Raw genomic sequence first — 24,288 nt, 5'->3', positions numbered from 1 at the left:
TTGAACCAAAAATAAACATGAATCAATTAAATATTTCCAATTAGCTCATTAATTAATTATTGGTAATTAATTATTTGTTAGGTATCGATAAGGGAAATTACTTTTATTTATTGAGATATGTTACAGTATATGTGGAGCTATTTCCCTCATCGTGTTTATCTTTTACACGTTTTTTTCTCGTATTTTCATGTATTGGAGCACGTTAAAATTGTGCATAATTATCAAAAGTCGATGAGAATAAATCTCAAAATTAACTAATTGTTTGATCAGCTTGTGGATATTAATCAGTTTGTTTTATGTGGGAAAAGGGATCTTATTCCTTCAGTATTGAAATATGTGGTTGTGATTTTGCGGTTCTTCCTTTTACATGAGCTTCAATTTTAAAAGATTTGATTTCATTAGCAAACTTAAAGCTTATGAATTGGTTAAAAAAATTTCTCTTGTTGTTGTTTCTTTGGTGTGTGGGATGGGGGTCTCACTTGACCTCATTTATTGAGAGGTTGACCATGGCTATCACGAGGGACGAGATCCTGATCAACAGAAGCACGTGAATGTGAGTAGGTGAGAGAGTCAGAGTGGGAGAGAGGACAATGTGAACGAGTTGTTGGGGTTTGTGTGACTTGATTTCATTGAGAGAGTAGTTCGTTTTTGTAGGACACTTTTTTTTTTCCTATATGAGACAGGAAGTCTCAACTGTGCGGTGTTGGACTATCTAATTAACTGTTTTGGTTTCGGATTGATCTGATGATACACATTGATTCTAAATTCTAATGTACATCCGTTTAGTTCAATCAATTGTTTATCTGATTGAATTTGTGTCTTCTTGATTGGTGTGCTTGTAATCCATTGATAGATATTCCCGTGTTTCTGTCGTCTAAAGACTAACTCGGGCTTGGAATCGTTTACCAGAGATCCAACCCTAGACAACAACCTTCACAACCACCCAAGACAACCCTTATATAGAGTCAGTTTATGACACATACTAAGATAATGCTTAAGTCAAATTTTGTTATAAAGCATGGAGGTCAAAATTGAAAGGTCACAAACTGAAGCCAAAGTTTCTTCTTAAATGTCGTGCTTTAACGGACACGCTAATGTAGTGTAACTCTCACACATTGCATCAGACTGTTAGGTTTGGGGAATAAGAGAGAGTTGTTTTACACTTAGCACTATCAAGTTTTGGGTAGAGCACATTAAAGTACAATATGAACCTGACTTCTGTAAAGAAAGCATCGTAGTACCGGTTGAATGTAATGATAGCCAGTTTGTCGGACTTCGACTCTGATTAATATGTGTGAACTTTTTTAGCAGTGCCGCATCAAATTTCTAAGCGCGTCAGCTTGTAGCGCAAAGTAGTTTGTATATTGAATTGACAACAGTGACCTTTCAATGCGTCCTTGACATTGTTTATATTGTCTAGTTATTTCGAAGTCTCTCTCAAGTCTCTCGCACCACATTTCTATTTGTCGCTTTCTCTTCTTTCTCTCCCTTACTTGATTTTATTGCTTAAAGTAAATGGGATCTTAAAAAATAAAAATGTTACAAAGTGCAGAAAACTGTTGTTATTAACTTTTATCGCAACAATCCATAATTGGATAAAAAAATGTATTTGCTTAGAGTCAAAGTAGGAGAACTATGTGTATATCATAGAGAATATCCCCAATGGTTCAACACACGGTGAAAAAAGGAACTTCTCACATGATTTAATAGTCACAGTCAGAAGTATCGTAAGGCATACAATTATGATGCCGTTTATTTGACGTTTCGACTCAGTTACATTCTTTGTATATTTATAGTGAAAGACTGTTTCACATCCTACTTACGTGGCAATGCTAATCAGTCAAGCTACAAGGATGACACTCGCTCACTGACTGTCAGACCGCTGCTCACTCATGATAACGGAACCATGCAATCAAAAGTGAATAGCCAAGAGCTTTAGTTTTCTGTCAACAAACGTAACCCTACAGCAGCGAAACATTGGCTAGTGTTGTCTCTGTCTTGACACAAAACACTCTGACAGGCGTTTACCTAACAGTGACATTAAATGAATTGTTAATAAAAGAGAGGTTAGTATTGTTGTTTAAAAAGAGACAAGGTTCACTTTTAAAGGAAATGTATTCTTCTTTAAGGTCTTGATAAGCAAAGCTATAACAAGGTAAGTAATGACTTCCACTAGATAGTTGATTTTTTTATTAGCGTCCGCCGAAAAGGAAATAGCCACTATTAGTTTTGTATAGTCTGTCTCTCCGTCCGTCCGTCCCGTTTAGATCTCTTAAACTAGGAACAGATAATGAAAGTCCGATACCACGATATTTTAGATCTCTCAGAATTCTGAGCAACGGTTATTTTTATTTTCTGAAAGCGAAAAATTGTTAAAATCAACTATCCAGGCAGATTTTTCATCAAAATACATTAGTACAACTATTCACTATTAATAGTTGAAAAAAAAACAAGGGAGACCATTTTTTTATCATGTTTTTAACACATTTATATAAACGGTTTTAGATTTTTGTCAAATAAATGATTTTGAAAAATGTGTATTACTAAATTAAGCACTTTCTGGTATACTTACATTTTAACTTTTTCAATGAAACTGTACACTATTCAAGAATTTCCCTTTTGGTCCGTGTATTCTAGAATATGTTACTTTTAATTAGGACGGCCCGCCTTCCCACATATCCATAAGCAGGGATTAATGGAGTGTACAATAGTCTCCTGGGAGGGGGGTCGATTTAAAGTGGTCCGTTTCAATTGAACTTAACAGATACCAGAATTTATGGGGCAAAAGTATATTGGTAAGTGACGAAATCCTGGCCGTTACATTTGAAATAAAAAACAATTAGGAAAAAAAAAGCGGGGGGGGGGTCCGTCAGAAATCAGTGTGGGAGAGGGAAAGATTCAAAGAGTCCAATTTTTTTTAAAAAGGGGAGGGGAAAGAGTCTCCTACCGTTTTACTGAAAAAGGACATACATACAAGAAGGGGGAAGGGGGTAGCTGATCAAAATGAACAGTATATACCTTGGGAATAAATCATTGGACGAAGCAGGTGTTCAATGCTAATATATTATAGATCAGCAATAAGACAATGTCTTCGATGACGAAGATTAAGGATGAGTGCTGTACTTCACGTGACCTCACAAACCCAGTTGCTTCTGTATATTTTGCCACCAATAATGCAGACATAGCGGGGGGAGGGGTACTAAAGTTTTCTTGTCGTCGTCTGCAGAAAGGGGTTTCTCTTAGAGACTGAAATATGTGTTCCGCAACCTTAATGGTAGATCTTCAAATGTCTATTTCAGAGCCTATCTACTTCCTAGCTCTACTTTACAAAGACCCTTACTTTGTACACAAGAGCAAAAGGTTTGGTGTCTATGTATTACTTCAGTCCTAACTCCTGTTGACAAATGAAGGCCAATAGACTACATTTAATACATAAGGTAAAATACGTTACTTCAAGACAAAAAAAAACATCTTCTTCCTGTGTGTATTCATTGTATTCAAATGATTAATATGTTCACACATATTGTTACATTTCTTTAAGTTACTGAAAACCTGAGGACAATGCCCTAACTATGCAACTTTATGCAATGCTTAAACAAAAAAAACTCTGGCATAGGTCATGACCCAAATACCTTTGTTTCGAAGATTTAGTTCCGTCTATCATGCGTGTCTGTTATGTGTCTGTGTGTGTGTGTGTTGGAAAGAAAGGAAAAAGGACATTTCAATTTGGCTTTGTGCTCTTTAGATATCAGTGTTTTAACCAGCGCCGTACTTTTTTCTTTTTTTTTTTTTGAGACACGAAAGGATGGAGGGGCTCTATCTCTTATAAAAGACGTGGTTATTAATGCAAGTGTTTGGCTAATTGCCCAAAACGCTTGGACTTACTGTTTTGTACGTCATCACGTGTCTAAAGTGATTCCCTCTTACAGTTGTGTTTAGTGCATGGCGTACTTCTGTTTCTGAGACTTCACGTTCTAGAGAGTAAAGATGGCAAAGTTGAACAAGTTATAGGTAAAAAAACAAAACTCGCTTTTATTGAGTGAACTGTGCGTGATTACTGTTACCGATCGACGGCTATGCTTGTTTGTCGGGGTGCGCATTGGAGGGAGAGCACTTTTCAATTGCTGCCCAATTTCTCACTATTGCAGAGTTATTTCCTCTAAGCTTTTTACATTTTCGTTATAAAGCAATTAATTAATTTAGACTAACTGATTAACTTATTTTTTTAATTTTTTGATTGATTCATACGTTGTCAATGAATCATTGTGCAAAGTTTCAACTTGATTCGAGAATGGTAAAGGGAAGAACTAATGTGTGCACGATTTGATAAGACAGACAGACTGTTGAAGCTTGAACAGAACGAAATAAAAGAAACATCAGACATCGATTCGTGGAGAATAAAAGCTACTGAAATTTTGCACAATTATTTCTTTTATCTGACTACATAATAATCAATTTTTTAAAAGTTAACCAATTAGTCAATCAATTATTGATAATAAATGATTTTGTTTTGTATCTCGAACAAAGGAAAGAAAGTGTACTTAACTGAGGGGTGCTATTATTATTATTATTATTATAGCTTTTATATAGCGCTACTTTCATGCTTATAGCATGCTCAGAGCGCTTTGGTCCAATCTCATTTGTGGACCCGTGGGGGGGAGGAGGTATCTAGGAATTGGTTTTCCCTGCTGCCTTTAGGCGCTCAGTAAACGCAACTCTGCCCGAGTCGGGTGTCGAACCTCGAGCCCCCCTCTAGATAGCCAAGACAAGCCAAGTTCATGCGCACTTAGCCTCTCGACCACACTATAAGTTGAATTAGTCCCCTTTTTAGGTCATCGTCTGTGTCTTAGTAAAGCCACCAGATCCTTCCTGATTGTTTTATTTCGCTTTAATATTATTATTATGTTAGAAATGAACGAGTAGTCATTCTCTGGCGCTGCCAGGGCCGAGTTTCGCCAAAGAGAAACAAAATTCCTCTTAGTCCCTTTAACAGTTTCCGCTGAGGAATTTTCTGGTGATGTGGCAGGTCTGCAGCAGTACCGCCCTCTGACAGGCAACGAGGATGTTCCTAGAAATGTTAAGGGCCTTGAAGGTCAGTTGTTATTATTCCCTCGGTTGATATAACAATGGGGGTATATTGTTATTTTGGACAATTTCCATAGACGCTTAATCTCCAAGCCTAGGTTCCCATATTTTCTTTGTTTTTCTATCTCAGTTTTTCTTAAATTATGAGACAGGGGTACGGCGATGTCGATAATGATAGCGGTTTTTTTCTTTTTTATCAACGAACAGAAGATTCGGGCGATTGAAATCTACCGTTTTGTCGGTCAGAATAGGCCTATCTCAGTACAGCAGATGTTCAGTAGACTCGAGAACCTTTTGTGGCGAGTATTTGTAATACGGAGAAGTGTCCTTGCCGATCAAATTATGCGTCAAAGCCAAGTGTTGGTGTATTAACTTTGCAACTTGGTTATGGCGACCTAGGTAGACTGATTCTGATAGGGCTGAACATCCTGCCATAATGTGTTCAATCGACTCGCCCACATTTCCACATTTTCGGCATTTGTCGACAACATTGAGTTTCAGGATATGCTTCTCGGAATTTTTTGTCCTGATTACTCTGTCCTGTATTGCTGTAAAAAAGCCTTCTGTTTCAGGGTAGAGATGACCTGCTTTGAGCCATGTTAAGGAAGCAGCCTTGTTTCAGGGTAGAGATGACTTGCTTTGAGCCATGTTAAGGAAGCAGCCTTGTCAATGTTGTCCCCATGTAATAAAGCCGGGAATTTTTTGTGGAGATTTTTTATCTTCCCATTGGCGAATCTGATGCCCGACGTCGTCCGAACCGACATTGACATCAGCATTGTTTAGGTTCAGAGGGGTTATTATTATTATTATTATTATTATTATCATTATATACAAAAATATGTAGGTCTACATGTTGTTTTCTCCTTTGTAGAGGATGATTGATGCCATGTTTAGGAACTTCCTGAAGACTTACCTGGTGCTGACGTACTTGGCACTGGTCACTATAAATATCTCATCAAGCTCGAGGACAATGTCCGGCAATGAAGATTTAGTTATAAGCTGTTGTAAAGAGGTCAAGGATGACGATTTCAATTGTTCCAGTTTAAACTGGACATTTGTGGACCTTCGTTTCTTGCCAGCGTCTACAAAAACACTAATACTTGACAATAATAATCTAACTAGACTGACCAATGGTTCATTTCATACGTTGACTTCACTCCAGCAGCTCAGTATCAAGTCATCAAATGTTAAACATATTGAGGTAATCTTGAAGTAGTCACTACATGTACATAAGTTGGTCATTAAAGCTTTTATATCTCAGCCCACACAAAATAGATTTAAATAAAGTTCATTGATATTATTTACATTATTATCTTCATAAACTTCTATTTTTATTTATTCATAGTGAACGTTTGCTAGTCAATATATGTTGGATGGTTGCCTGGTCGTGTTGTATGCCCTCTAGACTGTCGTTTGGTGGAATCGATGGTCCCGGGCTCAAACCCTGCTCGCTGTCATACCCCGTCGTCCTGTGGGAGGTTTGGGCTGGGATGTAATTATCTTCAAACCTGAAGGAAGATCCGAAACTTTTAAAATTTAAATTATTTTACATACATTTACATTTTTCTCGAAAACGAATTGATATAAGCTTTGTAAAAATATAAACCTTTTTTTTAAACTAGATCATACATTGAGACATCATTGCAGCATATCCTCTCAAAATTCTTCTTAGCATCTTGTATGTACCACAGTTATTTGACGACCCTTGAGTATCGTCATACTCTCATTTTCAATGGCATGCTGTAATATTGAGTGTATAAAACGCAAGAATAAATTCAAAGAAGTCTTATCATAAGTAGATAATGCGCTAGAAATGTGCACTTAGTTTTATGCGTCATTTACCTTTGAGCAACTTTTAAAAATGTTCGTTTACTAAACGCTTTCACCTTCACATATCCCTTAGTCTGTTGGACCGTTGAGGCTCTCTCGATGATCCTTTGACCGAATTTCTTCATTATTCTCTGTCTTTCGCCTTGATTAAAATGTCTTTCAATGACAGGTCCGTTCATTCTTAATCTTGTCTTTCCATCGCTTTCTCTTCTTCTTATCCCTGATACTGCTTGTTGTAGGATAGTTTTTGCAAATCCCGAGGACCTCGTTATATGTCCATACTCCTGACAGTTTAAGTTTGCTTATTTTTTAAAACTTTGGCCAGCTATTGATCGTGGAGCCCTATCGTCATTGTGATCATTTTTGAATTTCCACATTTTTTGGTGCAGTCTTTGTATTTGATCCCTAGGAAGCTGAAGGTGAATACTATAAGGAACCTTTTCAGTGCACTTGGCACTCTAATTGGTCTAGAGTCTAGACTCTAGATCTAGTTTAGAATTTGACATTTCTAAATTTAAACAACATAATTTAAAGCCTTACACTTGCATAAGATGGTGTGAACGTACGCCTATTTATTTATTCAACTCCTTATTGAATACAAGAAACATTTCAATCCAGTAGGATGTTTCCCGCTGAAGCCGTATGACGTAAAGATGAAATTAAATTTAACATGATTAAATGATACCGAAAAATTATAATGGTCAAACCATAGCTTTCATTGTAGTGTCAATCAGTTATTGATTTTCTCCAAAGTTATATATAAACTTTCAAATTTTAAGAAAATCGTTAGAGCCGTTTTTGAAAACAAGAGCTTTTTCCACTCGTTTTTTTCCCCCCATGAAGATAGTGCAAGCTTATCTTAGGAAATTGGAAATATAGATTATTTATTGAATAAAACAAAACTCATCTTTTGTGCATTGAATTTTTTTTTTCACTTCGTATTCAACGATTTTTTTAAATTGATTTATTTGCTTTTTTTCAGCTTGATGCCTTTCTTGGTCTCAGCAATCTACAAAGTTTGAACATAGAAAATAATCTACTCTCCGACATCTCTGTGTCCTTTGACGCTCAGGCCTTTAGACATCTTACAAATCTGAAACAACTTCTCACTGGTCATAATCTGAACATCTCTCGACACTTAAAAGACACTTTCCACTTGTTGCCGAATGTTACTTCCCTCTCGATGGATGGGGATAACACTTTAAATGTATCCCATGAATTTTCCTCGTTGACCAAGATGAAAAACTTGACTTTGTATTGCTCGAATGTAACAAAAGTGACTAGCCAGAGTTTCTCAGGATTGTGGCGTTCCGATCTGAAGATATTAAATCTAATTGGTTTTGATCGTTTAACTTTTGACCCAGTTGACATAAATCCAGATTTTTCTGAGAGTCAGTTTCACGATGATGCTTTTCAGAATTTAAAGTCGCTGGAAGTCCTGAAAATTGTGAATTGTAGAATCGGAAATACAAACATGGCCAGAAAGTTGAAACACTTTGTCAACTCGTCGTTGCATACACTGTACCTTGAGACAACGCATTACAGAGGAGATTTCTATTCTCCAAACTCGACGTATGCGGACGGCGTCATACTAACTAGTACAGCCAAATATTTAAGTCAGCTGACACTTTCGCAGTTCTCGTGGGTTGACAGCGATATTTTCGCCATAGCACCGGGAGTTATATCCAGTCCACAGTGGAGGTACAATCTCAAGTTGGCAGATTTCTCAAACAACATGATGGGCTGGCTGGGATGGAGGTTTCCGCTGCTGGAAGCGGCGCGGCTGGAAAAATTAGAGGAGGTGATTATTACTTCCCCTAGTTCTGATAGCGAAGTGTCTTCTCCCAGTTCTTATTTGCAACAATATCTGACTTACAACATACAAGGTTTGGCTAGAACGAATCCAATTCAAAATGTTAAGTTATTAAAGAATAGGTCAAATAAAATGTATTCATCATTCTCAGCTAAGGCAATGTCTGATGTTTCAATGAAAGAAATGAATCCAATCCAAACAACTGAACATTCAAAAGAAATAAAGCTAATCAATTTATCTTTGCAAGCTCCTCGGGGTATCCATGGCTTCGATAGAAATATGGCATTTCGGGGAAAAGACCCTTTCAAAGAAGTAGAAAAAGAACTAAATCTTGCACTTCAACGTGAACCAATCACTACTCAATCATCTTCTCAATCATCTCTTCAATCATCTTCTCAATCATCTCAATCATCTCGTCAATCATCTCCTCAATCATCTCGTCAATTATCATTTTCAACTGAGAATTCAATAAGCGAAAGAGAACTCCTAAGATTTTCGGACAATCCTCCATACCCTACAAACTCTGGCACTTGGACTATTCGAATGCCTCTCTCACTGCGGGTATGTCAAATCATGTATACTTTCCACGGCGATAACAACTACGGGAACCAAAGCTTCCGATTCATTCAGACCAGCACAGAGGCTGCCAACCTTTCCCATTTCTACTTTGTTGGCAATAGCCGACATCGAGGCATTGGCCGATTCTTAGGTCTGACCAACCTTCAGCTATTCGACTTATCTGAAAACGCTTTTTACATTGCTCAGTATTTTTTCGACGATTTTCCCACTCTGAAATACTTGATTTTAAAATCTATAAAAAATGAAGACTTTTTTCAGCGGCTGCCTATCGACAGGATCGTTCACAATCTACCAAACCTGACCTATTTAGACCTCTCGGACAATAAATTATATTATCTTCCACCCAATTTATTTCACAGAAATCCAAATATGAGTCACGTAATCTTGTCTAAAAATAGATTCTCGTGTTTACCCATCCGAATGACATTAGTTCCAAATTTAAAACTCCTTGATCTGACTGGAAATGCCATAATTTATCTAACAGAAGAGGAGACATCATCTCTGACAAAACACAAGGAAAATGTGCCAGACTTTTCCTTGGGATTGGCTGAAAATAATATTGCCTGTGTGTGTTCCCAGCTTCAATTCCTTTGTAAGTATTCACATTTTATTATTATGATTTATTACTTTTATTAATTTTACTACTGAAATGGTTAAAATATTAAGTTAAAAATATATTTTACAGAGATCAAATACTTTTTTCTTGCCATACAATTAAGAGCTCTACATTAGAGCGTATCGCGTGATCCAAGAAGACAAATTGATTGCGTTTATTAAACTTTAATTATTATGTTCATCATATCAATATTAACTACAACTACATCGAAGCCCTAACCCTAGACCTAACTCTAGCCCTAACCCTAGACCTAACTCTAGCCCTAACCCTAGACCTAACTCTAGCCCTAACCCTAGACCTAACTCTAGCCATAACCCTAGACCTAACTCTAGCCCTACCCTAACCCTAGACCTAACTCTAGCCATAACCCTAGACCTAACTCTAGCCCTAACCCTAGCCCTAGCTCTAGCCCTAACCCTAGACCTAACTCTAGCCCTAACCCTAGACCTAACTCTAGCCCTAACCCTAGATCTAACTCTAGCCATAACCCTAGACCTAACTCTAGCCCTAACCCTAGACCTAACTCTAGCCATAACCCTAGACCTAACTCTAGCCCTAACCTTAGACCTAACTCTAGCCATAACCCTAGACCTAACTCTGGCCATAACCCTAGACCTAACTCTAGCCCTAACCCTAGACCTAACTCTAGCCCTAACCCTAGACCTAACTCTAGCCTAACCCTAGACCTAACTCTAGCCCTAACCCTAGACCTAACTCTAGCCATAACCCTAGACCTAACTCTAGCCATAACCCTAGACCTAACTCTAGCCCTAACCCTAGACCTAACTCTAACCATAAAAACTAGTCTCAAATTTAACGGAAGCTATGAATGTGCACATTAGCTAGGTAAAATGCTAATTCCACACATTAACGAAGCAAATCGATTAATTAGCAGATTTTTAATTAAACTGCACATTAACAAATGTGCACTTTATCGATAAATGTGTATATACATGTTGAAAATATGTTCATTTTTTATGTTTTTCAGGGGGGGGAGGGGGATTTGTAACGAGCTAGGCGACAGAAACCTATAGTTCATAATTAGCGCTTCAAATAACATTTTTATGTTTCTCCTAACTTCCTATCTTATCTTATATAATACAGACGTTACTTCAAAAAAAGAAGATGATTACGTCCTACGCGTCATGGATTCAGTCATGCATATTAACCAATGACTTAAATTCTGCCAAGTCATTGGTTGTCTTTGCTAGCTCAGGCAACCCATTCCATGCCCTAATAGCACTAGGGACGAAAGAACATTTGTACAAATTTGTCCTAGCATATGGGATTAGAATAATCTCCTTATCTTTGTGTCTTTCTGAGTATTTTATTAAATTTTGTTTTTGTATTTGAAGATTATGGTTCAGTGTTTTATGCATAATTGCTACTTTACTTTTGAGTCTTCTGTCCTGAAGGCTTTCTAAATTTAGTGATTTAACTAAAGGTGTTACTCGTCAAATGTTAATATTCGTTTTTTATGAATCTCACTGCTCTATTTTGTGTCTGTTCCAGTTACTTAATGTTTTCTTGAGTTGAGGGGTCCCAAACGGAGGATGCGTATTCTATTATTGGCCTAACCAAGGTTAAATAACATTTTAGTTTTATGTTCTTATTTGATTTATAGACATTTCTTTTAATAAACCCTAATGTTTTGTTTGATTTTTTGATAGCTTCATCAATATGGGGATTCCATGACAGTTTTCATTTATTATAACAGCAAGTATATTGCGTTTTTAGTCTGTGTTACTGGTTCCCCTTGAATAAGATAAGTGGAATTAATTTGTTTTAATTTTTTTGCTACTCTTAATAAATGACATTTTTCTGAGTGGAAAGACATGCTCCGTAATCATCTTCTTTTTTGAAGTAACGTCTGTATTATATAAGATAAGATTCATCTAATTCTCTTTGTAAAATGTCCGTATCTTGTGTTGTCTTATTGTTCTATATAGGCCTATTATGCAATCGTCTGCGAATAATCTGACTTTTGTTCCTGAACTAATGCAATTTGGTTATTTTCAATCAGAAGTATGCACATAGAAAAATTGTGTCTATTGGGGGTTTAACCTCCTCTTTGTTAGTAATTTTTTTCTTTATTATGCGGTTACATTAAACAAACAAAAAAAATACAGTAACATAAATACAGTAACATAGAGACAGTAACATAGAGACAGTAACATAGAGACAGTAACATAGAGACAGTAACATAGAGACAGTAACATAGAGACAGTAACATAGAGACAGTAACATAGAGACAGTAACATAGAGACAGTAACATAGAGACAGTAACATAGAAGAAGAGAAAGCGATACAGAGAATTGTCGTGCATTATAACGGAACCTAAAAAAAAAACAAGGTAACAAAAGACAGTTTGTGTGGAAACACAAACTCAAAATCGGCCCCCGAAGTAAAATGTTTTACATAATTCGGATAATCCTTCAGAGTTGAAGATAGTTTACTTCCTAGTCCAAACCTCCCGCAGGACGACGGGGGATGGGAGCAGGCAGGGTTTGAACCTTCGATCGTCGATAAATCCAAACGACAGTCCAGCGCGCAAACCGCACGACCAGTGGTCCACCCAGGTAGGCTTCAATATTTTCAGAAAGAAAATCCGAATGAAATTATATCAAAGACAAATGAGAGATAAGAATTGAGAAAGAAGGTTAACAGATCTTGTGTAGTGCCCCAACCGTCCCGCAGATCAAAGGTACCTGGCCTAACTAGTTTGTGGTCTATAGGGCAGATGATGTAAAGTTCATCTGTTTTTGTGGCCTACGGTTAACGAGGGTGTCATGTAGCCAGCACAACGACCAACCGTCTTTGCTTTTCCCCAACTAATGTCAGGTACCCATTAGAGCTGGGTAGGCTCAGAAGTTGAAAATCCCAGTCTTCACCAGGATTATACCCGGGACCCTCGGTTCGAACTAAATAAGTTAATTGTTTTGAAAAGGCTCAATCTCATATTCGAATCCTCAAAAAAAAAAAAAAAAAAAATTCCTCTACATAGAAAAAATGTTCACGAAAATAATGTTTATAAGATTACTATTCGTCTTAAATTAGGTCTAACATATAATGCATACTAATTAGCTTTTTCTTATAAAAAACTGCTTGCATAATTAATTTTAAAAATTAGAATTTTCGCTTTCAGGAAAAAAAAAAGTAGCCGTTGCATCAGAACTTTGAATTGTCTAAAATATTGTGAAGTCGGATTTTCAATATCTCTTCTAGTTTACGAGATCTAAACGGGACGGACGGACAGACGGACAGACATTTCGCACAAAACTAATAGCGTCTTTTCCCCTTTCGGGGGCCGCTAAAAAAAGGAAACATGAAGATTGTGAAGGAATGGATCCTATCATATACGTGTAATGGTATCCAATTATTGGAACCGAAAATTCCGTTTAAAAGGACCAAGAACGTGAGAGCGGAAAAGCAAGTCGAAACAATGAACTTCAATAGGTCAAATATGTCCAAGAATTTCAATCCATCGACACTGAGCATTAATGAAAGGAAGATGACGAGACTGCGATTGTTTCTTGAATTGCAGAGAAATACCATAAGGAGTTGGTGTAAGCCACAAAGTAGGAAGCTAAGAAAGGCAGGAAAACTTTTGCGTCTCTTTTACATGCAGGAAGGCTACCAATGCAGTTCCATTCTGCTGAAGGTGTTTGCAGAGATTTTGTGGGAAAACATTCCGTCAAGAGATCAAACGTTCTTCAAACTTTGACTGGAACATGAAACGAAGTTTTAATTGCGCTTCACGTGTTGAGTACATAAGTGCTTCACGTGTTGAGTACATATTAGTGCTTCACGTGTTGAGTACATTAGTGCTTCACGTGTTGAGTACATTAGTGCTTCACGTGTTGAGTACATTAGTGCTTCACGTGTTGAGTACATTAGTGCTTCACGTGTTGAGTACATTAGTGCTTCACGTGTTGAGTACATTAGTGCTTCACGTGTTGAGTACATTAGTGCTTCACGTGTTGAGTACATTAGTGCTTCACGTGTTGAGTACATTAGTGCTTCACGTGTTGAGTACATTAGTGCTTCACGTGTTGAGTACATTAGTGCTTCACGTGTTGAGTACATTAGTGCTTCACGTGTTGAGTACATTAGTGCTTCACGTGTTGAGTACATTAGTGCTTCACGTGTTGAGTACATTAGTGCTTCACGTGTTGAGTACATTAGTGCTTCACGTGTTGAGTACATTAGTGCTTCACGTGTTGAGTACATTAGTGCTTCACGTGTTGAGTACATTAGTGCTTCACGTGTTGAGTACATTAGTGCTTCACGTGTTGAGTACATTAGTGCTTCACGTGTTGAGTACATTAGTGCTTCACGTGTTGAGTACATTAGTGCTTCACGTGTTGAGTACATTAGTGCTTCACGTGTTGAGTACATTAGTGCTTCACGTGTTGAGTACATTAGTGCTTCACGTGTTGAGTACATTAGTGCTTCACGTGTTGAGTACATTAGTGCTTCACGTGTTGATGACATTAGTGCTGGCTGTAGAGTATAAACAAAGTTCGTAAGCAACAAGAGCTCGTGTTGGTAAGCTCGCGACTAAGAAGAAAAACATCGAAGAAATAATCCTCTGAACTATGTGGAGACAGAGGGCATATGTCCTGCAGGGCTAACAGGGGACTTGTGTCTTGTAGACCTAACAGGGGGCATGTGTCTTGTAGGTTTAACAGAGGACGTGTGCATTGCAGACCTAACAGAGACCATATGTCTTGCAGGCCTAATAGAGGGCATATGTCTTGTAGAGTTTGAGAGGTCGGGAAAAATAAAGTGCAGCCATGCTAAAATGCAGTTTCATTCTTAAAAGCGGAAGAAGGTGGTATACATGCCTTTTTGTGTGGGGTAAGGGTTATGGGTAAACGTGGAGGACTGAAAATATAAAATGTACTCCATCGATAATACGGAGAAAGATAACTGAGAAGTAAAGTTGGTCTATCGGCCTACAAAGTTTTCAATGTTAACATTTTTTTTGCGTCACAAGTGCAGAATATATTACAACTAGACATATGTTACCCGCGACCCGCGGGTCTTTATTTGCGCATTACTGTCGATATAGTCACTGAGAGTGTTTTGTAAACAATTAAACGAAATAATAATGTAATAAGTAAAGCGAATGTGTCAATGTAAAATAGTGTGAATGAAGCTATCGAATCAAAATAGCTAATAGGCTTAAATCCATTTTTTCAAATTAAAACATTTGCTTTTAGGCCTACATATATTTGATTAAAATTTGAGATGAATAGACTTAATTTTGTATGTTCATGTGTTAAAGTATAAAGTAGATCTTGAGGTAGACATAGATCTAAATCTACACTAATCGAAATTGGCTTTTATAGAGTTCATTTTGTGTTGCGCATGCGTGACCTTTTTTCATCAATGAATATATGGCCTGTCTCAACACGGCTACGCAATTTTAGCGAACAGCTAACGAATGTATTAAAAATGCTTTAGAAAAACAAATTTGAATGTTAATTTCATTAAAATATGAAATGAATGGACTATAATTAGTATGTTTATGTGTTAAAGCATAAAACTATCTTTGCGAAAAGAAATTTCATCATCTTAGAGTTCAATGAGGGTTTTAGACCTAGGCCTAGGAATAGACTCAGTAAAGAAATGTGTTAATGTGTAACCATTTGGTAATGTCTAATGCAAGAATGTTCGCCAGGAAATCTGTAGTCACAGATATAACGAACTAATTAATGCAAAAAATGCTTTTGAAAAACAAAATTGAAGGTTAATTTTATTATATAATGAAATCAATGGATCTTCTTTTGTATGTTCATGTGTCAAAGTAAAAAACTATCTGCGCAAAGTGTATTTCTTAAAATTAGATCTAGGTCTAAATCCTTTCGATCTTTTCTCATGTCAACATTGTAGACATAGCCTAGATCCATAAAATACTATAGCTGTAATAGAGTCGGACAACTTTATTTTTTTTTAGGGTCTTAAGTTTGTTTTAGGGCTACAATACATACACTAAGGTCTAAGTTGGTACCCAAGAAACATTCCTCCCAAGTTTTATCAAGATTGGTCAAAGCGGTTTTGATGTCTATAAGTAACATTCATACACCTCACATTCTACTTTATAGTATAGATATTTTTTTTTGTTTAATCCATTAAACATTTTTGTGTTCAATTTTAAATGTAAAATATCTTCCTTGTTTAGTTTACGACTTTTTAAATCCGATGTACATTCAGTAGCATAGAAAATGAAAAAGAAAGTGATATATGTGTGATGGTGAGTTTAGGTAACCGTTTATGTATTGAAGAAAAGAAAAAAATGATAGGTTTATATATTGTACAATGTCCATAGTTTGGCTTAATACAAGCGACTTTCTAGACGACACTGAAAGCTACTTCTGCACATCCCAGGAAGGTCAACTGATTGCTGTTGGTGTTGTGTCTCATGACTTATTCGGCTTCTACAGACAGTGTAATGGCTAGTAGGTGCTAGATTACTTTGTTCACTAAAATTAGTATAGGACATTTGGAGAGCTATTTGACTAAGGCATTGTTTACCAAACTTTTTTTCTTTAACAGAAAACTTTGCATATTCTAAGTACTTGTACAGCAGCTCAATAGATCAACTAGTTTTATAAGTACTTGTACAGTAGCTCAATAGCTCAACTAGATTTATACGTACTTGTACAGCTCAATAGCTCAACTAGTTTTATAAGTACTTGTACAGCTCAATAGATCAACTAGTTTTATAAGTACTTGTACAGTAGCTCAATAGCTCAACTAGATTTATACGTACTTGTACAGCTCAATAGCTCAACTAGTTTTATAAGTACTTGTACAGCTCAATAGCTCAACTAGTTTTATAAGTACTTGTACAGCTCAATAGCTCAACTAGTTTTATAAGTACTTGTACAGTAGCTCAATAGCTCAACTAGATTTATACGTACTTGTACAGCTCAATAGCTCAACTAGTTTTATAAGTACTTGTACAGCTCAATAGCTCAACTAGTTTTATAAGTACTTGTACAGCTCAATAGCTCAACTAGTTTTATAAGTACTTGTACAGCTCAATAGCTCAACTAGTTTTATAAGTACTTGTACAGCTCAATAGCTCAACTAGTTTTATAACTACTTGTACAGCTCAATAGCTCAACTAGTTTTATAACTACTTGTACAGTAGCTCAATAGCTCAACTAGTTTTATAACTACTTGTACAGTAGCTCAATAGCTCAACTAGTTTTATAACTACTTGTACAGTAGCTCAATAGCTCAACTAGTTTTATAAGTACTTGTACAGCAGCTCAATAGCTCAACTAGTTTTATAAGTACTTGTACAGCTCAATAGCTCAACTAGTTTTATACGTACTTGTACAGCTCAATAGCTCAACTAGTTTTATAAGTACTTGTACAGCTCAATAGCTCAACTAGTTTTATAAGTACTTGTACAGCAGCTCAATAGCTCAACTAGTTTTATAACTACTTGTACAGTAGCTCAATAGCTCAACTAGTTTTATAACTACTTGTACAGTAGCTCAATAGCTCAACTAGATTTATAACTACTTGTACAGTAGCTCAATAGCTCAACTAGTTTTATAACTACTTGTACAGCAGCTCAATAGCTCAACTAGTTTTATAACTACTTGTACAGTAGCTCAATAGCTCAACTAGTTTTATAACTACTTGTACAGTAGCTCAATAGCTCAACTAGATTTATAACTACTTGTACAGTAGCTCAATAGCTCAACTAGTTTTATAACTACTTGTACAGCAGCTCAATAGCTCAACTAGTTTTATAACTACTTGTACAGTAGCTCAATAGCTCAACTAGTTTTATAACTACTTGTACTTGTACAGCTCAATAGCTCAAGTTTCGGCCTTTTATCAGTGGGGCTCGAGAACTGTAATTTGAATTCGGACTTGAGCAGTTTAAAAAAAACGAGCAGCGCGGAAACCTTCTCCCAGAGACCACCACAAAAGTGATAGGACTAAGCGCACATTCTATAAGCATGAATGTTACACTCAACAAAAACAATGAATTAAAATATTTCCAATCGCACAATTGAAATTCTTGTTAGTCTAGCTATCTTAAAAATTAATGATTGATTAATGAATGATTGATTCAAAATAATTGTCTTCACGAGATGCCGAAAAATATGAAGGTAGCAACTGGGTTTTCTTAGTCTTGTGAAAGACTGCACTCATCTTTAATCTACTAGGAATATAAAATTTTCTTTTAAGTGCTCTTTTATTTTAATTGGTGAATTATTTTTTTAAGAATTTAAAAGTTGTTTTTTTTCCTCAGCGAATTTCTCATGATCTCCATCGTTTTACTGCTCGTGATGTCCTTCACCTTCCTGATGGCCTACCTCGTGCACAGATTTAGAACCGCCATAGAAGCTTACTTGGTACGGATCTTTATCAAGGCTTTTCGACCAATGAAATCAAGCGACTATAAGACACACGTTTTCATTGGATACGCTGAAGACGATGTCGGATTTGTCAGACATATTTTATTGAGGTCAGTGCTGTTAAAAATAAAACTATTGTTTTGGGTAGGAGATTTTTAATAATATGTAGTTTCCTTTTTATGTTGGATTTGAATACAGGATTAAATGATAACACATTTGGCTAGACGATTGCTGATATGTGTGTGTTTATGAAAGCCACACAAGAACATACATATCAATGACAATGTCACCAACTTGAAATGTTTGTTTGTGGTACATAACTGTTAGCTCATAGCAAATTTTACAAATGTTTAATAGCAAATGACCATCAATGTTGTTTGAATTTGAAAGGAAAAAAAACAAGCTCTTAATTGGGATAGCCTAAAGGGAATTTTAATCTACTTTATTAGGTATGTGATGTTTTGAAGACCATGGAGGTTTGTGATGTTTCAGAAGTATTAGGAGCATAAGATGTTTTAGAAGTATTAGGAGCATGGGATGTTTTAGAAAGTAAATAGGTATGTGATGTTTTTGAGGTTATTGTAGCATATCCTATTTATTTTATATAGTTTCTATTTTTTTTAAACAAAAAAAAAAGGTATTTGGAAGAAGATCTCAAAGTCTCGACATTCGTCCATCATCGTGACCTGGGTCCAGGCTACAATGACCAACAGATGTTTGAGGCCATGAGAGACAGTTGGAGGAATTTGTTAGTAATTTCAGAAAGTTTCTTGAATAACTACGACCTCTCGGACATTGTTATGAAGGTTTGTCTCTCATGCATATTACTTTTTAGTAATTGACTCTGTCATGAAAATTTTATTCTCTAGATTCTAGAAGTTAATCAATGAAACAGTGCCTCACTACACGAGGACATTAGGAGGGACAAAAAAAATGGAGAAAGAGCATAATTGCTAAATGCTAAAATTTAGAGATAATTATAAACGTGGCTAGAGCTCTTGTAGTTTGTAGTCCCACCTCTGATCTGTTGACTGCTTCCTCCATTCAGCTCTGTCTTTTGCCTTTCAATGATAGGCGCGTCCATTTTTTTAGCGGCCCCCGAAAGGGGAAAAGACGCTATTAGTTTTGTGCGAAATGTCTGTCCGTCTGTCCCGTTTAGATCTCGTAAACTAGACAAGATATTGAAAATCGGACATCACAATATTTTAGACCATTCAAAGTTCTAATGCAACGGCTACTGTTTTTTTTCTAAAAGCTAAAAATCTAATTTTTAAAATCAGTTATGGAAGCAGTTTTTTAAAGAGAAAAAGCTAATTAGTATGATTATAAGTTAGACCTAATTTAAAACGAATAGTAATCTTGTAAACTTCATTTTTCTGTAGATATTTCTGTATTACCCAATTTTGTATGAGGATTCGAATAAGAGATTGAGCCTTTTCAAAACAATTACATTAATTATACGACATCAGTTAGGCCAGGGCAGGCGCGGTGGCTGAGCGGTAAAGCGCTTGGCTTCCGAATAGGGGTCCCGGGTTTGAATCCTGGTGAAGACTGGGATTTTCAACTTTAGAATCTTTGGGCGCCTCTGAGTCCACTCAGCTCTAATGGGTACCTGACATTAGTTGGGGAAAAGTAAAGGTGGTTGGTCGTTGTGCTGGCTACATAACACCCTCGTTAACCGTAGGCCACAAAAGGGAAATTAGTTAGGCCAGGTTCACATCTAACTTTGCATTCACTTTTACCTATCCTTTGATCTGCGGGACCGTTGGGGCAGTACACAAGATCTGTTAACCTTCTTTCTCCATTCTTATCTCTCATTTGTCTTTGATATAATTTCATTTGGATGTTCTTTCTGAAAATATTGAAGCCTGCCTGGGTGGACCACTTCGGGGGCCGATTTTGAGTTTGTGTTTCCACACAAACTGTCTTTGTAATCTTGTTTTATGTACTTTTCATCGCTTTCTCGCTCTTTTTTTTCCTGGTACTGTTCCTTGTAGAAAGAGCTTAGCGAGTCCTGTAGTCACAATTTAGTTAAATGTCATCAGATGCACTTCTTAAAAAATTCCTAATTATAAAACATTGTTTAACCGGCCGTTGACTTATAGCACCAAACTGTTGGTAGACAACTAAAACGTTGTAAGTGTAATCCCGTAACGAATCTTATTTTTTAAGACTTCAAATAACTATATAACTGTATAACTTCCTTGTGAACAAACTAAATAGCACTTTATTAATAATACAAACAAAATCATTTTAATATGAAATCAAATAAATATAGTAGAATTTAGTAATCATATTCTTGAACAAAATCTAACTCCCTACAATAACACAGCCTTTCACGGTCTCACGGTCTGGAGTCGTCACCCCTAACTAAAGACCAAGTGACGACAATGCAACTAATGTTGCATCATTCACAACCCATCTCTAACCTCACTGTCACCACACACACATACTCCATAACAAACATACAGGTGATACAGCTCATTGCTCAAATTATATACATCAGCTTTGGAATCCTAACTCACCTTAAAAGATTTAGAAATCTAAACGGTTTATACGTACGGGGTAATAGCAAAATAAGAAATAGGATGTTTAAAAAGTATGTACACCAATTTAAGGCATTATCTTTCATAAGTATTAACTAGAACAATTTTTTTAAATTAAGTGATTGAATCTCACATAATCTTTTTCTCCACAAAGACTTTTTTATATCCCTTTTTAGTACGCCAGTCATTCAGTGACTTCAGCCAATCAAGGGCGTGTAGTGGCACTGGTCCAGCAAACTCAGCTACATAACATACCTGGCCACCTGTATGATGTCCTCGAAGACTCACGAATTATTGTCCTGTCTGATTTGATCTCTGACTTGGATTACGAAAATAGACAATCTATTAGAGAGTGCCTTCGCGATGTCCAGTGATGTGACAGTAAATGATGTCCAGTGATGTGACTATAAATGGTGTACAGTGGTGTGACTATAAATGTATTCCGTGATTTGTACACTGATGTGACTATAAATGATTTACAGTAATGTGACTATAAATGATTTACAGTGATGTGACTATAAATGATTTACAGTGATGTGACTATAAATGATTTACAGTGATGTGACTATAAATGATTTACAGTGATGTTACTATAAATGATATACAGTGATGTAACTATAAATGATGTCCAGTGATGTGACTATAAATGATTTACAGTGATGTGACTATAAATTATGTCCAGTGATGTGACTATAAATGATGTCCAGTGATGTGACTATAAATGATGTCCATTGATGTGACTATAAATGATATCCAGTGATGTGACAATAAATGTTGTTCAGTGATGTGACTATAATTGTTGTTCAGTGATGTGACTATAAATGATGTCCAGTGATGTGACTATAAATGATGTCCAGTGATGTGACTATAAATGATATCCAGTGATGTGACAATAAATGTTGTTCAGTGATGTGACTATAAATGTATTCCGTGATTTGTACACTGATGTGACTATAAATGATGTCCAGTGATGTGACTATAAATGATTTACAGTGATCTGACTGTAAATGATGTCCAATGACGTGACTGTAAATACACAAAGACAAAACATCCATGAAATATTTTAAAAATTTACCGATCATGAGGTTTGAGATAAAAGGGTATTTTTATATAGAACACAAACACACTACCTCATTAGTTATGCTTATTGTTATGATATGAATTGATCCGGTTTCTATTTGTTTTACAAACTCACATTATATATGATCATAGTGAAGTCAGAAATTTAATGATGCACTATCTCGCCATGACCACTCTGACTCTCAAATAACGTAATAGCTTAGTCATTTCTTTTGTTATACTACCATTTGATTGACAGTGCGAAATAACTACGATTTCTAATTAGTTATTTAAATTATCATCTTATTTATTTATCTATCTACGTATATATGTATATATCGATATTTCAAACTTTCTGTAAGTGTGTGTGTTCAGTAAATATAAATAAAACGTGCTTTCACTTATTTATAGCCTTTTTTTGTGATGCATTAATTATATCCTTTATATAGCGCTACTTTAATGCTTATAGCATGCTTAGAGCGCTTTTGGTCCAATCTCATTTGTGGACCAGTGGGGGGGAGGGGTATTTAGGAAATGGTTTTCCGCGCTGCCTTTAGGCGCTCAGTACACACAACTCTGCCCGAGTCGGATGTCGAACCTCGAGCCCCCTTCTAGGTAGCCAAGCCAAGCCAAGTTCAAGCGCACTTGGCCTCTCGACCAAAAAAAATGTTTCAAAATATAATTTACTATTGTCTCCCACGCCTTAAAATGTATTGTTTCAACATCTTTTAGTTTTAGACTGGGCAAACGGGCAAATGCTCGGTGGGCCGGCACCAAATGGGCCGATCTCCAAGGAATTTTTTTTCAATGCAAACAACTTTTTTTTAAAAAGTGACATCAACGCAAAACATGTTTTATTTTTATTTATTTTTTTTACAATTAATTTTGAAATTCAACAAGAATATAAAACAAATGTATTATACTCTACGTATTATCATTCGCAAAACGTAAGACCGTATATTTTGCTGTGTACGAGTGGCATTGGCTTTAAAACTGCTTTGACGTCTTCGAAGTTGTGTTTGGCCTCCCATTTGTTTGAAAACCTCACAACTTATTCACAGCTCAATATGAATATAGAGTTCTACGTTCTGCGATTTGTAAAGAACAAAGCAAGCTTTCTTTTCGTTTATTTGTAATAACATACATCTCAAAGTAGGCTATTAATGTATGTTCAAAAAAACAAAACAAATCCAAATGTAATCTAACATATTGTTATTTTTCCTATTTTAATGGAAGGCAACCTTATGCTTATTATGAAACCATTAATGATAGAAATTCTTATAATAATTATCTGGTTTTATATAGCGATGTCACATCTGATATTTTATGATAGGTTTCTTATAGTTATAATGTTTTTTTTTGTTTGGTGTAATGCACAAATTGTAAGACAAATTTCCATATTGACAATAAAGATTATTATTATTATTATTATTATTAATATTTTAAATAATTGGTCATGGCATATTCTTATACAATTCGCGTTTTTTTAAGAATGTACTAAGACGAAGCAAGAGCTTTTCACATTAAGTAAGTGCCTCTCTCTGCATTCTCTAATCTTTTAATTGATGGGCATAGTCAGACATAGTTCAAGTCACAGAACAAAATGCATGTCTAGATTGACACACGAAAAGCGTCGGACGTAATAATCTTTTTTTTTTAAAATGTTGTCTGTAATCTATAAAAATACCAAAAAATTCTTCAAAACATTTAATAATTTATTCATCTCGAACTCATTAATGCTGCTATTGTATAGTTTAAAGTGTTTAGACCACAGACATGTATGAATTAAATACAGTACGTAATCCTACGCAAGCATGCATGCAAACAGTCTATAATACATTATCAAACTTTAAATATTTTGAAGAGAATTAGGCTTACACACATAATATGACACATGGGTGTAGCCAGGTGGGGGGTGTTCAAATCATCAGCTGCCTCAGACCTCGTTGTCTGAAATGGAAACTTAACTTACTGTCCCAGTGCAGCCAAAGAGGAGGGATTGAGCTTAAAATCCCCTCTCCAGGAGATTTTAAGGCTAACACCCCCTTGTTCAATAAAAAAAAAATTAGGCAAACTACAGTCACCAAATTTCATAAGCTTGGCCAATGGGGTTTTGTGGTTACCCTCCCCCTACAATACAAAAACTAAAGCAAAACTATAGTTACCATTTTCTACCAGTCGCTTGACTCTATTAATTAAGTGCAGTGAATAGCAGATTTGGTTTTTGAATTTTTTTTAGCGGAAGAGTAGCAGGCTATTGCACTATAAATACCTCAGAATATGCATTTTTTAAAGCTTAAAATACCGGAAATAATTCTTGGATCCGGGACTCCGCCTCGAACCCAGCTGGAATTGCTTACAGCGCTCCAC

The 24,288-nt window shown here is 36.0% G+C and overlaps 1 protein-coding gene across 3 annotated transcripts; it reads left to right on the top strand.

Moving 5' to 3' along the window:
* Positions 1 to 473: 473 nt before the first annotated feature.
* LOC106071342 (uncharacterized) lies at positions 474 to 23,496 on the top strand. Of its 3 annotated transcripts, none has more exons than XM_056041161.1 (8): positions 474 to 2,066; positions 3,300 to 3,437; positions 5,957 to 6,286; positions 7,898 to 9,899; positions 16,258 to 16,387; positions 18,208 to 18,423; positions 18,951 to 19,119; positions 21,036 to 23,496. In XM_056041161.1, the coding sequence occupies exons 2-8, from the start codon at positions 3,405 to 3,407 to the stop codon at positions 21,231 to 21,233; spliced, it is 3,078 nt and encodes a 1,025-aa protein (XP_055897136.1). In that variant the 5' UTR covers positions 474 to 2,066; positions 3,300 to 3,404; the 3' UTR covers positions 21,234 to 23,496. The 3 variants fall into 3 exon arrangements, with proteins under 3 accessions (XP_055897136.1, XP_055897135.1, XP_055897137.1); XM_056041160.1 differs by having other exon boundaries at positions 474 to 2,155; XM_056041162.1 differs by lacking the exons at positions 474 to 2,066; positions 3,300 to 3,437 and adding an exon at positions 3,702 to 4,011.
* The last annotated feature ends 792 nt before the right edge of the window (positions 23,497 to 24,288 follow it).

The sequence above is a fragment of the Biomphalaria glabrata genome, chromosome 9 (genome assembly GCF_947242115.1).
Source record: "Biomphalaria glabrata chromosome 9, xgBioGlab47.1, whole genome shotgun sequence".
NCBI lineage: Eukaryota > Metazoa > Mollusca > Gastropoda > Planorbidae > Biomphalaria > Biomphalaria glabrata.
Note: the sequence above shows the minus strand (reverse complement) of the source record. Positions and strands in the feature narration are given on the sequence as shown.

Coding starts and splice junctions, on each gene's coding strand:
- LOC106071342 (XM_056041161.1), top strand. CDS start 3,405: ATGAAGGCCAATAGACTACATTTAATACATAAG. Junction 9,900..16,257: donor TTCCCAGCTTCAATTCCTTT/GTAAGTATTCAC, acceptor CAATGTCCATAG/TTTGGCTTAATACAAGCGAC. Junction 16,388..18,207: donor TACAGACAGTGTAATGGCTA/GTAGGTGCTAGA, acceptor TTTTTTCCTCAG/CGAATTTCTCATGATCTCCA.